Raw genomic sequence first — 15393 nt, forward strand, 5'->3', positions numbered from 1 at the left:
AGTATCACATTTTACTAGTGTGTGCATGCACACCACACATGTTAGTATCACATTTTACTAGTGTCTGGTTGCACACCACTCGATTTAGTATCACATTTTACTAGTGTCTGGTTGCACACAACTCATATTAGTATCACATTTTATTAGTGTCTGGTTGCACACAATTCATATTAGTATCACATTTTACTGGTGTCTGCTTGCAAAATGAAAGCATTACATGGTAGATTTCAAACCCTGTACAAGTAAAGCTAAAATCTGTCAGTTATTCACAAAGCTTTCTTTCTTGGGTATCATTAAACTAGTGGAATTGATGAGAGCTATTAATTATTGCTCAAACTGCAGGTTTATCTTGCCATGGTATGTTGTTTTTCCCACATGATACAGTATGTTTCATATGTCTTATTTAATTAGTCCTGGGAAACAGTGTCACTTGAAATAATGATGTAGATTGAAAAAATGAATTTTTTCCCATGAAACAGTTTATTTTCTTTTATTACTGGGATTATAAATTAAATTGAACAAAATTTTTATAAGCTTTTTTTTATCAAGTTTAAATAATTACTGCTGTGTAAGCTGATTGAGTTAATTTTCATAAGTACTGTTATAAGTCAGGCTGATTTTTCCTTTGCAGTCACTTGGAAAATCTTCATGACTTCTTATTTTTGCTTGTGATTTTTACAGATGTGGTGAAAACTGGGATTTAAACAGTTCAATTACAGTGATGAAAAATGTAGTTCATCAAATATTACAAGGCTTAGATGTATTAAGATTTCGTGTAAATTAACTTATATCTGATTATTGTTATTGATTTTTTTGCATAGCTGTAGTTTGAAACAGTCTTAGTGAGTGTGATTTTTTTTCTGTGTTGCAGTATTGTTCCTGTTGTTGTTCCCATCCTAGGTCATGTAAGTTGTTCTCCTGTTACTTTAAAAACATTAACTGAGTTTTTATAACACACTAGGTTTCTCATAGGCTCAAAAGGCATAAAACCTAGTTTGCTTTTATATCCTTTCTTTGGGGGGGGGGGGACTATTTTGTGAAAATCACTAAGCATAACATTTGTGATAAAACCCACAAGAACTGTAGATATTTTTTGTTATAGATGTTATTGGATTATTTTTGAATATATAATATAAGAACTTTTCTGAAAAAAAAACAAATAATGAATAACACAAAGTGCTTTATGTAAAGCTATAAATATAGTCTCTAAGAGATGAGAATTAATGTTACATAAGTTTCAGTTGACACAGTTTTATCGAAGTCACTATGTTGTGGTACACATTAACAATCAGGCCACTTGTTTTTATATAACAGTATTTGTGGCATACTTTAACTGTAAGGCCACTTGCTTCTATATAATAGTAGTTGTGGCATACTTTAACTGTCAGGCCAATTATTTCTATCATACAACAGAAGTGCAAAAAGAAACAATATGTAGAAAGGAGATATGAAATGTATCATTTGGAAAAACTCAAGTTTGTAAAATGTTTAATTTTTTTCCTCCTGAAAAAATGTTAAAGTCTTGAAAAAGTTATTTCATTTCTGTGACTATCTGTCCAAATTTTCAGTTTTTCTGAGTTAGAACAAGAGTAAATGAACATGTCAATTCTGAATGTTTAATGTATTATTTTAAAAATATCACAAATAGACCATGCATACACCATAATAAATGGTATTACTTAATCGTATTATAGTGTAATTATTACTTCACATCACAATAAAGGATATTACTTAATTGTATTATAGTGTAATTATTATTTCACACCAACAATAAAGTATAGTGCTTAATCGTATTATAGTGTAATTATTACTTCACACCACAATAAAGTATAGTGCTTAATTGTATAATAGTGTAATTATTATTTCACACCACAATAAAGGATATTACTTAATTGTATTATAGTGTAATTATTATTTCACACCACAATAAAGTATAGTGCTTAATTGTATAATAGTGTAATTATTACTTCACACCACAATAAAGTATAGTGCTTAATTGTATAATAGTGTAATTATTATTTCACACCACAATAAAGGGTATTGCTTAATTGTATTATAGTGTAATTATTATTTCACACCACAATAAAGGATATTACTTAATTGTATTATAGTGTAATTATTATTTCACACCACAATAAAGGGTATTACTTAATTGTATTATAGCATAATTATTATTTTTCAGCTGCTGGAGTACAAGTTGATGATCAGGGAGGCCAGAAGGTGATTAGAAATGAAGCTGAAGGTGTCATCTATAGTTATTCATGTTTCCACCTTTTGGCCTGCTTAGCCTCTCTCTATATTATGATGCAGCTCACTCACTGGTTTAGGTATGTTTTTTGTTAAGGAATGGAACCTTGTCTTCACTTACAGCTAATTATTTGACTGTTTATTGCTTTAATAGTGAAGAATAGTTAGATTTTAATTATATAAAATTATTTTTCATTATTCATATCCTTTTGTATGAGTAGGATATCATTAGAATGAATTTTAATTTTTTTTAGACCTGAACAGGCACAGTTGATATCCTTCGAGAAAAATTGGGCTTCTGTTTGGGTAAAGATGGCATCATCTTGGATATGTATGCTCATTTATATCCTAACCCTGGTAGCCCCTGAACTTTGTCCTGGTCGGCTGAACAGAAGAAACCGACAACAACCCCAGAACATTGAACTCCACCAGGTGAACCAAAGATCTAGACCGAATCACTAAATGGAGAAGATTGATAAAAGAAATGGGGATATTGCACCAGTGTGTTAATAACTAAACTCATAATTTCTTGAATTTTGGAAGGAAATATGTAAAACCATCTGAACTTTATAACATTAATGCTATATTGTCTTGGGCAATTTTAAAGAGTGGGTTAAACTTTTATTTTGTAGCTAGTGGTTCAAGAGTAGTTTAGAATTGTTAGCAGGACGTTTGTAAAATTAAAGGTGTATTTGTCATAATATGTAGCTATATATATATGAAAGACATATATTTCATGTCACTAAAAGCAGTGTTATTCAGAAACTCAGTTGTCAGTGACATGGATGTGAACAAATTTTAAAAGATATAGAAAAAATAGCAACAGCAGTCCATGAATATGATGCAGAATCTTAAAGAAAAGTTTTCATACTTCTTTGCAAAAACCAAAACACCTCAGAAATAGAATATTACATAAATATACATATTATATTGTGATATTAATTAGAGCCTTATACATGTGCTTTTATCTCTCTTTCTATATATATATATAAAGTATTTTTATAATTTTCATCTTCATTGCTGTATTCTGTGTTTCTCCACGTGAACATTCTCATCTTGCCAATAACCCTGAAAAGTTCAAGTTGTGTAAGCTCAAACAAAGATTTCTATATAACTGATCCTTGTAAACAGCTGATTAAAGAAGACATAAGGATGAACAATAAGAATATCCTGTAAGAACAGTCTTTCAGCTATTGTGCTTTAAATCAAGTTTTCAATAGATCAGTTGTTATTTTAATAGAATTTAAGTAACCTTAGTTTTAGAGACAACAAATGGTTATTGTTAGGTGTTTTATGTGCTTTTTAAATCAATAAAATATCAAGATCTGATATTTTTTATTTACTGTTTGCTCTGATGAAAAAGAAAGTTGTGATTTTAGTTTGAAAATACATATGTTGTGCTTTTATGAGTACCTAACTTACTGAAAGTGTGCAACATAAGGTTTGAATATTGGTGTTACTACACTAGGCTTTAATCAGTTAAAGATAATAAACAACGATATAAGTGTTATTGTCATTACTAGATCTTAATCAGCTAGAAGACAGTATTGTATTATATGCAATTTAAGCCTGTTTCTAAAGGCCAAGAGATGTATTAGGTTAGCCCATGGAAACAAACATTTTACCCATCATTCAATAGTATTATGTTTGAAAATTTTGTTTTTAGTTTTAATAAATGAAAGGTATAAAATTTCATGGACATTTGTATTCTACTTGTTTGTATTAAATTGCTCAATGATGTATTAAAATTTCTCCTAGTATTAGTTCTGAGAGTGGTTTTGTAGATTTACGATAGTAACATAAGTCACTATTTTATTTTATTATTTCAGTTTTAGAATCTTCACTGTTTTTATAGTTATATCTGTAGATGTATATATATATAATAAATGATTGTAAGAAGAAATCAATATATAATATATATATATTACGTATATATATGGATGTGCATTGATTGTGCAATATTGCAGACTAATTTACTTATTAACATGTATTTTTATTTTTGTAGAATTTTATTGCAGAGGTTCTTATTTGTTTTTCAATTCATGTAATACTTCATTTAAAAATGAGCAGAAAGATTGTTCTGTTACAGCAAGAAACATTTCTTATTATCAATAACTCCACTACTGAAGGGTTAGTTATACTTCTAAATTATCCTAAACCCATTCACCAAAGGTTGTTTTATAATTGTTAATCCCACTTTGTTGTTTTCATTCAAAGGGAACCTTCCTACTTTTCTTACCCTTAAGTAAAAGAATCAATGACACCCTTTACAACCTATTATCAACATGGCTATTTGTTCTTCTCATTGAAATGAACCCTTCCTACCTTTCTTACCCTTAAGTAAAAGAATCAATGACACCCTTTACAACCTATTATCAACATGGATATTCGTTCTCATTCAAATGAACCCTTCCTACCTTTCTTACCCTTAAGTAAAAGAATCAATGACACCCTTTACAATCTATTATCAACATGGCTATTTGTTCTTCTCATTCAAATGAACCCTTCCTACCTTTCTTACCCTTAAGTAAAAGAATCAATGACACCCTTTACAACCTATTATCAACATGGATATTCGTTCTCATTCAAGAGGACCCTTCCTACCTTTCTTACCCTTAAGTCAAAGAATCAATGACACCTTTTACAGCGTATTATCAATATGTAGATGTTTCAAATGTTTTCTGTACTTCTGCACAAAATTAAGTTCTTGTAACTTAAGAATAATTAAATATTTTAAAATTTTCAAATATTTGTAAAATCAACCAATCTTATACTAATAATCATTGTATTGTTGTTAAAAGGAGATGTTTGTAGAAGTTGATACCTAATGCAATAGTTATGTATCTCAAGTATCTTATTAGGTATATGTCAGTTGTATTTAATTGCTCTTTGGAAGAGTTTCCAATGGTGAAACTAACATAGAACTGTTGGTAGGAGAATAACCTTGTAAAACAGAGTAATTATCATTAAAAAAATTTCTAATTACTTTCATTTATCCAATATTAGAGGATGAATGTAAGAGCAGAGTTCAGGTTGTATGGGTTTTGGGGTATAATTTGTTTAATATTTGAATTATACATTTGAGCTGTGCTAGTCCTTGTTTTCCAAATTGTAGGGTGAATCAAATATTTTGAATTGTCAAATGTTACAGTATTTCTTGACTGAACCTGCTATTACTGTAGTTTTAGTTTGAGACCTGTAAACAGTCACCATTTCTGCAAAATGCTGCATGTGTGTGTTGTGGCCATAAAGTGTTTAATTCAAGTTTTTGTGAAGAGATTATAAGTTACTTGACAAAAGTGTAATATTACAATTTGTGTTTTTTCACTTTAAGTATTTAAACAATACATATAATAAAGATATGTTTTTTTGAATACTTGTTAGTTGTGGATTAATTTAGATATGTTCATTCAGCTGTGGGACGTTATAACCTTGCGGTCAATGCCAATATTCGTTGGTAAAAGAATAGCCCAAGATTTGGCAGTGGTTGATGATTGCTAGCTGCCTTCCTTCTAGTCTATCACTACTAAATTAGGGACAGCTAGTGCAGATAGTCCATTTTGTAGCTTTGTACAAAATGCAAAACAAGTCTAGTTTTGTAAGTATTAAGGATAGAATGAAATCATAACTGACTTTTTTGCCGATTTATTTATTCATTTATGGCTATGAAAATAAGTATTACAACCATTACTCGAGGAAGGGTCCCTAATGAGTCAGCGATAAGTTTATTGACTTACAACTAGTACTTAGATGAGACATTTTTAAGTTTGATATGAAAGCTGGTCATGTGTGAGATCTCCATGTCGAAGGTTAAATAATAAATATGTTGATGAAAGAAATAAAATAGAAATATAGATTAAATAACTTTTTGATCATTCAACTTCAAATGTTCAGTGTTTGCCATAATAATATAAATGTGTAAGATAATCGAAACTTTCTGTGGTAATGTGTCATCTCTATCCTGATCTTATTACATTGAAAATACAATTTCAAATTATTTGATATAAATAGATTTGCTGTAAAAAAAGCTGTTATATTCATGAAGACTTACTCTCCTAACCATCATCAAGACTCTGTTTCTTTCATCAACAAGTAGCTTGACTTTATTTTGAAGCACAACACGAGTTATGCTCTTCCCACTGCGATTAGCTAAATTCTGGGAGGTTCAACTTCTATTGACCATTGTTGACAAAATTTGTTGCTCACGAAAATCCAGGGTTTATTTGAGAAATTCAAATGTTATATGCTGTTTCTCCCTAATGTTCTTAATTGGTTTGTTTAATACAAGAAATAACTTTTCAAGGAATTTCTCGTACAGTGTTATAGACAAAACACATGAGCCTGGGTATCCAACAGATATAACTACCTTGTTGGTCAATCAACTTAAATAACACATATCTTCGGTGTTATTAATAGGTGAGTAATTTGAAGCAATACCTTTAACACTAGATATAGCGATATAAGCCTTCTGGACTTGAAATTTAAATAATGTGAAAATCAATTATTTGTCAGCGATAATCATGTCTTTTTTCTAGTAAGTATGTAGACCGACAGATGGCACTAAACGTACTAGAAAACTGAGTGCCGATAACAGTCTACGCAAGAAAATATCATCATCAAGTGCTCTGCTTTGTAGAGATCATGTCCCTCCACCTTTCCCGGTCTCAGACACTTGTGATTACATCAGTCACACTCTCTTTGTGTAGCCAGATTGTTAAACTGTCCAGGATCTTCTCTCGCTGTCTACCTTTACATCGTGTCTCATAAATTTCCTAAATGTTCCATCACTCATCACACGACCAAATAATGCTGCTTTGTCTTTTTCGTATTAATGTTCTTTTTGTTTCTGCTTGTTGTTGAACTTCTTCAGTTGTTTTCCGGTATTGCAAGAAGATATACGTGAATATAAACTGTAGTAACGATAATAAAAGTTATACCGTTTAATATATAATGTAAAATTGTGTGAACTGATAAAGCCGTTAATAACGTTTGTCATAAGAAACTTTTTATGTCAAACAATGTGTTGTGTTTCACATGTTAGTATATCAAACGTGTCATGTTCCACATGTTAATGTATCAAACAAGGTGTCGTGTTCCACATGTTAACATATTCGCGGCGTAATTGATTTCTCTAATTGTGCAATAGGAACGTTAAGCCTCATTGTGAACTCTGTTTTAAATACTGTTAATTTAATGGCTTTATGTTATGTTTTATGTCAGAATGACTGCATTGACATCTTTCTCATGAGTGCATCACCGGTGGTACATGAGTCCTCGCCCATTTAAGCTTTGGCGGTCATGTACAATTTTAAAATAAAAAGTGATTAAATCGAATAAATTTGTTATATTTCAGTTGTCCTTTCAACATGGCATTCGTACTCCACCAGTGGTACATAATGGAAGGCGTGGCTTTATCATAGCCGTCCGTACCAAATATATACTTTCATATAGAACTTTGGAGATATGAGGTGCAATTATATCTTATGTACCACGGGTGGCACGCGTCGTCCAACAGAAAACATGCAAATATACCACCGGTGGCGCACAATGTCATGAACGTGCTAATATATCAAACAATGTGTCAGGTTCAACATGTTAATATATCAAACAATGTGTCATGTTAATATATCAAATAATGTGTCGTGTTCCACGTGTTAATATACCAAAAAATATGTCGTGTCCCACATGTTAATGTATCAAACAATGTGTCGTGTTCCACATGTTAATGATATTTTTTATATCAAACAATGTTTTGAGTTACACATTTTAATGGTATTTGTTGTAACAAATTTCTATGTCAAACATTATGACGTGTTACACATGTTAATGTTGTTCTTAGTGTTTTTTATAACTAACTTATTATATTAAACTGTGTTTTAAACTACTAAATATCATTTATATAATTAACTTCTTATATAAAAGAATGTGCCAAGTTACACGTATTAATGGTACATGTTGTAACAAAACCGTTATATTAAACGAAACGTTGGGCTGAACAATATGTTGATAACGTTTGTTTCAAGAAAACTATAATTTTGTATACTTTGTTGGATCTTAGAAATGGATACATAGAGCAATTCAACTCTTGTGATTTTCATTACTGTGTGATACTCTTAATAAATTTCCTAAAAGTTTAGTATCGAATCCAGCAGAGGATATTTCGATATGAACAAGTAAGACTATATTTAAAAAGAAGTTATGTCAGTGTTCAGATTAGAGATTAGTTTGTACTATCATTAAATATTGTTTGTGTGATTCTAGATATATATATTGTATTATAGATATTTCCATTTAAAAGTTTCTCAAATGAACAGAAAATATAAAAGTTATTTCTTCAAAGTTTAATTTTCAAAGGTAAGCTGGTAATAATCTAAAATGCCATACCAATTGAATTTGGTATCTTATTTAGTCTCTTGTCTTTTTTAGTTAGTTAATTTTTGTTAACTAGTCATTCAAGTTCAAATCTATAATAACATTCACTGCTTTTTCTCTCCTAATCCGGACCTGCTTTGAACTTATGGTGAAAGAATGGGGTTTTCTGTCATTCATTTACCATGAATGTGGATTTTCTGTCATAACTTCTGATCAATGAATGGAAGTTTTCTGTCATAACTTCTAGTGAAAGAATGGGAGTTTTCTGTGTTAACTTCTAGTCAATGAATGGAGTTTTCTGTCATAACTTCTGGTGAGTGAATGAAGAGTTTTCTGTCCTAACTTCTAGTAAACGAAATGGGTTTTCTGTCATAAGTTCTGGTGAACGAATGGTGGGTTTCTGTCATATCACTGTGTTGTATATATCCTGGGTTTGTATTTGTCTGGTTCTGAAATCCGAGAAACGAGCTGTCCGAATTATTCTACTTGTCCGTTATATTTTCTGTGAACTTGCCAATACGATAGTGACACCAATTGGAAACTAGAAACAATTAGTCGAGCCTTGGCATCGTAAGAATGTTTATAAAGCATAAATAATCTACTATGGTAATGAAAATGTAATGCTTTTACAAAGCAAGTAAATAAGAATAGAATATTCCTTGAACAACGTTTAGTTATAGTGCAGAAGGTGGAGTACACTAAAGGGAAAATACTGTAAGAATATTATAGAAATTATTTAAAAATAAAAAACTTACAATACTCCACAACAATGGAATCTAAGAGAAAACACTTCATTTTCCTAGAGAGTTGTGGATGGATTGTATCTGAAATAAACAACGAATCATTTCATCATATATTGTAGTGTTTACCTGTTATCTAGACACTCAGTGATTGATGTTGAGATTTTATTAACTCTGTAGATTTCTGTTTTATTTTTAAGTGAACCAGTTCTAAGTTGTTAGTTAATATGACTACGACCAAGGATCTATTGCAGTCAATGTGTTGTTTAAAATTATGTCAAATCTTCAAGATTTAGTTTCTTAAACGTCTTAAAGAGGAACGACGGTACGAAATTTGCTTTTAATATCTGGTCTAATGTTTTCTTGTTACCATGGCTACGAGATCTCTATTAGCAACCAGGGCTCTCCTTCATAATTACAGCATTTCTATTGGAGTTCTGGAGTGGCGCAGTGTCTTTCACCTCTGCATAGTTGTGACGTCAGCATTTCAAGACACCGAGAACTCGCTGTTCCAACATGGCCGAACTTTAATGTTCACCCGAAAGCTTGATCATTGGACATTAGCGAAAACAGCCCAAACTATGAAGGTTATCAGTTACCCCAATGGTCATTTAAGGTAAGGGTTAAGGTGTTTCCGTTGCTTACCTCACTTAAGCGACCAGGGAAGCTAAAGAAAAGGCAACAATTAAATTTCTCTGTCTGTTTATAGTTACATCTGTTTATTTAATCAACTATTACGTTATTAATCTCAACCTAGTTTACTCCTGGTTTTTTATTATTTTAAGGGCTACACTGTTTACTCTTTACTAATATAAACCTTTTAGTGCTTGAAACATCTAAATTTAAAAGTTAAAACTCATGACAAATGTCATAATATTACTATTCTAAGTAATTTAATCTTTTGAACGAGAGTAACAGATCATTGCGAACGATATCGGAGTTTACCAGTTGCCAAATTTCTACATATTTGTTAAAAAGTATTTCTTTCGGGATAAAATAAAACTAGTGGCAATCAGTCCAAACCAGTTTCACGCTGTATTTTCACAAAAAGCGCAAATAATCAAGACGTTCTGACTAGTTTTGCACTACCTCGTCTTCTTCCCTTTCGATATTTTGAAATGTACCAGTTTTTTATGAACAAAGAACGAAATTATTTGATGAGGAAGATAACAAAATATCTTCTGAAACTCAAAAGTTCTTATTTTCAAACGTACGAAACGACCTCTATAGATAGAATTACTGAAAGATTAATCAAAAACATGCAGACAAATTCGAGACAACATTTTAATCTAACATGCTTAACTCTTCAAAACATTTATTTTATTTCTGTAAAAAAGATTAGGCCAACATATGCTATAATTTCCATCAAAAATGGCCAGGTGGTTGGCGCTCGACTCGCAATCTGTGGGTCGCGGGTTCGAATTACCGTCTCACTAAACATGCTCGCCCTTTCAGCCGTGGGGGCGTTATAATGTGACTGTCAATCGCACTATTTGTTGGTAAAAGAGTAGCCCAAGAGTTGGCAGTGGATGGTGATGACTAGCTGCCTTCTCTCTAGTCTTACACTGCTAAATTAGGGACGGTTAGCGCAGATAGCCCTCGTGTAGCTTTGCGCGAAATCCATAACAAACACTCCATCAAAAATTTTTAAAAAATCAACCCACTCTGTTTCGAGAATGGGGTTATTTTTTAAAACTTCACCCAACTTATTCTAACTTTTATAAATAAGAAAGTATATTTAATTATAGTTAAACTCATTTCACAGAGTTGATTTATATATATCTGTTGTTACCAGTATCAGGATCTGACATTATAGTTATCCTCATTTCACGGGGCTTATCTATATATCTGTTGTTACCGATATCAGTATCTGACATTTATAGTTATCCTCATTTCCCGGGGTTGATTTGTATATATATATGTTGTTACCAATATCAGTATCTGACATTTATAGTTATCCTCATTTCCCGGGGTTGATTTGTATATATATATGTTGTTACCAATATCAGTATCTGACATTTATAGTTATCCTCATTTCACGGGGTTGATTTATATATATATATGTTGTTACCAATATCAGTATCTGACATTTATAGTTATCCTCATTTCATGGGGTTTATCTATATATCTGTTGTTACCAATATCAGTATCTGACATTTATAGTTATCCACATTTCACGGGGTTTATCTATATATATCTGTTGTTACCAATATGAGTATCTGGCATTTATAGTTATCCTCATTTCACGGAGTTGATTTATATATATATGTTGTTACCAATATGAGTATCTGGCATTTATAGTTATCCTCATTTCACGAAGTTGATTTATATATAACTGTTGTTACCAATATCAGTATCTGACATTTATAGTTATCCTCATTTCACGGGGTTGATTTATATATATATCTGTTGTTACCAATATCAGTATCCGAAGTAAAAAGATAACAGGACAATAAACAATAAGAAACAGGGTAATGAATGTAAAAAACTTGTCTTGCGTTCGCATCCCGTTACCGCCAAAAAAGAACGTGCTCTGTAACTATGGGAATGTTATAAGAGAGAAAGTAACATCCAATTATTCTATCACATAAGAGTAATCCAAAAGTCGACCGTAGCTGCTGTTGTCCAACTGCCTTTCAGTTCTAGCTCAGTTAGCCCTCGAGTAGCTTAGCTTTTCGAATATCCGAACAGAGCAGTAACCAGTGTGAGAATAATAATAAAACAGTGATAATAATGTAAGGAAAATCAAGCTTTACTAGTACTGACAGTTGAACAAACTATCCTATGAATTGCTTAGTTGCTAGGTTACAGAACGTTAGTTATTTTACGTGCACCTGTTTCTTTACTGACTTTCAACCTTACGTTATTCTGGTGGATACGGATTTATTATATGTTTTTATCTTTGCGTTATTGCACCTGGCTCCAGTTGCGCTTCTAGGAACCATAAATCGTTCGATCAATGTATTTTAATAACAAAGTTCCTACCTATGATCGCTTCGAATCTCCAATACTTACCGTTCGGAAGACGTGAACGGTGGAGATCAAGAAGAAACAGATTACCGTTAGGAGTAGTGGTTGTCTGTCTGTCTACTGATAATAGCAACTAACTATTAAGTGTGTAGTTGTTTTACTTGACGATGTTAGGTTCCCTATGACCCGTACGTGACTACAGCTAGCTCACTGCTCAGTTAGCTTTAAATCAACCCCGTGAAATGAGTTTAGCTATAAATGTCAGAGACTGATATTGGTAACAACAGTTATATATAAATCAACCCCGTGAAATGAGGATAACTATAAATGTCAGTTTTTACATTCACTTCCCTGTTTCATGTGCATTCAGTTTCTAAATTCATCGCTATTATGTTACTCTTTATACATAGTTCATTACCCTGTTATCATTTTTAATTCGGTTTCTACATTCATCGCTATTCTGTTACTATTTACACATTGTTCATTACACTGTTATCCTTTTTAATTCGGTTTCTACATTCATCGCTATTATGTTACTCTTTATACATAGTTCATTACCCTGTTATCATTTTTAATTCGGTTTCTACATTCATCGCTATTCTGTTACTATTTACACATTGTTCATTACCCTGTTGCCCTTTTAATACGGTTTCTACATTCATCGCTATTCTGTTACTCTTTATGCACTACTGTCTGATATGCGTCTGTTTGACGCTATTTTGTTCGACAATTTCATATTTTTCTCAGTTTCTCTCTCTTTCATGTTATCACACCACGGTAATTTTACACTTACTTCCATCATCTGTTGTCTACTCCTAAGATCCGTTTTTATCAACTTGTCACTTTTATAAAACCGGTTTCACTTGTTATGTGTGATTTACGAACTGGATAAATCTCGGTCACGTACCTGGTGACATTTGAGGAGTTTTACGAATGGATAAATATTGATCACGTGCCAAGAGACATTTGACGAGTAAGTATCTCTGGATCTGATCTACGACGAAACTAAGACAGTAATCAGAGGGTCTGTCAACCAGAGTTATTTCTGCGACGTATATTATGAAGTTTGATTTCAATATTTTAACTTATGCTACTGCATAAACTGGGAGAAAAATAATACCAAATATCAAATTAAATAAATATAGTACTTGAGAAAACTTTAAATAATTAAAGGGAATACGGATTAACCTGGTGAAACGTTGTAACCATAAATATTATATTCTGTACATCCGACAATAAACAGGTTTTAACTTACTACGTTTTTGTTTAGGCGCGGAGTCAAGTAGACATTACCAAGATTACAACCAGGAACCAACGGTTATAAAAATACAAAACAATAGATAAGAAATGAAAATCAATACCTTAATTGTACAACAAATAGCTAAAATATTGATTCCATAATGAAAATATGACAATGTTAAATGAAATACAAATAAAACAATATGTCAAAAACAACTACTCCCACTAACTAATCTCTGTAACAAAACACATGTAACAGGTCAAAACAAAGAGAGTTAAATCCCCTGTAAAATGTAAACATAATAAACCTTAAGAAGGTTCAATAATAATCAAAGACTTAGAAAGGAAAGTTAGAACAGTTGTAAATATGGCAAAGAAAGTATTTTGTAAAACCTAATTTAACTTAACCAATGACGTAATGTTATATATACTATATTCTCAACTATTATATAAAAATAGCTTCAATTAACGGGAGTATACACTAAAGAAGTTTACTATTATCTGAAGTAATTAAAGTATGGTATTTTCAACTATTATATAAAAATAGCTTCAATTAACGGGAGTATACACTAAAGAGGTTTACTATTATCTGAAGTAATTAAAGTGTGGTATTGTCAACTATTATATAAAAATAGCTTCAATTAACGGGAGTATACACTAAAGAGGTTTACTATTATCTGAAGTAATTAAAGTATGGTATTGAAAGTTTTTTCGAAGATAATGGTATTCTACAAAACTTCTAATCAGTAGCAAAAATATTGTTAAATTTCTTAAAGAATTGAAATAATTTTGTTTAAAGTGCAATAGGAAATATCTAATTTGTGAAATATCAAGAAGTCTTGTAATGTTGATCAATTTCTGTTGTATCTAATAAACTGTGAGTAGTAACCATTGTATGGTAGAAACGCATTAGTGCTAACCTAATGTAATAACAGCAGTTGTATGCAAAGGCACGAAGTTTCTGTTCTCTTCATACTGCGCATGCGCCTTTCCTGCTTTAACTTCCACTAGAATAAATATCTTCGATGTCCGGCTAGGAAAGAAGAATGAGTGTTGAGTGTTGTACAAGCACGTGTACGAATATCCATTCATGTAAACTTTCTGTGGTCCATTGGCGCGTGGATCGCGAGTGTTTTGCAGTGAGTACATACATCTAGGCATAAGATCGTCTACCTGTATATTTATAAAGCAGTTTCTCTGAGTTACTGTGCTAGAAATATCTCAGGTGGATTCAAATTACTGAATGTGTATCGTTTTATGTCTTTTGGGTATAGTGAAGTCGTTATCTGAGATATAAAACCAATGTCTTTTGGTATAGTGACGTTGTTATCTGAGATATAAAACCAATGTATTTTGGTATAGTGACGTTGTTACCTGAGACATAAAAAACCCATGTCTTTTGGGTATAGTGAAGTGTTATCTGAGATATAAAAACCCGTCTTTTGGGTAGAAGTGACGTTGTTATCTGAGATATAAAAACAATGTATTTTGGTATAGTGACGTTGTTACCTGAGACATAAAAAACCCATGTCTTTTGGGTATAGTGAAGTGTTATCTGAGATATAAAAACCCATGTCCTTTTTCTATGGTGACGTTGTTATCTGAGATATAAAACCAATGTATTTTGGTATAGTGACGTTGTTACCTGAGACATAAAAAACCCATGTCTTTTGGGTATAGTGAAGTGTTATCTGAGATATAAAAACCCATGTCCTTTTTCTATGGTGACGTTGTTATCTGAGATATAAAACCAATGTATTTTGGTATAGTGACGTTGTTACCTGAGACATAAAAAACCCATGTCTTTTGGGTATAGTGAAGTGTT

General features: G+C 31.7%; 2 protein-coding genes across 7 annotated transcripts in view; both read left to right on the forward strand.

Moving 5' to 3' along the window:
- LOC106464669 (serine incorporator 5-like) overlaps nt 1-5618 on the forward strand; it is a 23943-nt gene extending 18325 nt beyond the window's left edge. For all 3 annotated transcript variants that reach the window (XM_022392432.1, XM_013924828.2, XM_022392433.1), the window contains exons 12-14: nt 872-905; nt 2183-2327; nt 2502-5618. In XM_022392432.1, the coding sequence (XP_022248140.1) occupies nt 872-905; nt 2183-2327; nt 2502-2709 (387 nt within the window). In that variant the 3' untranslated portion in view covers nt 2710-5618. The remainder of the gene's footprint in view (nt 1-871; nt 906-2182; nt 2328-2501) is intronic.
- A 4266-nt stretch (nt 5619-9884) lies between these two features.
- LOC106464670 (sodium channel protein para-like) overlaps nt 9885-15393 on the forward strand; it is a 79872-nt gene continuing 74363 nt past the window's right edge. For all 4 annotated transcript variants that reach the window (XM_022392435.1, XM_022392434.1, XM_022392437.1 and 1 more), the window contains exon 1: nt 9885-9975. The gene's annotated coding sequence lies outside the window, so the exon portion shown is untranslated. The remainder of the gene's footprint in view (nt 9976-15393) is intronic.

Source organism: Limulus polyphemus, unplaced genomic scaffold, assembly GCF_000517525.1.
Source record: "Limulus polyphemus unplaced genomic scaffold, Limulus_polyphemus-2.1.2 Scaffold1714, whole genome shotgun sequence".
Taxonomy (NCBI): domain Eukaryota; kingdom Metazoa; phylum Arthropoda; class Merostomata; order Xiphosura; family Limulidae; genus Limulus; species Limulus polyphemus.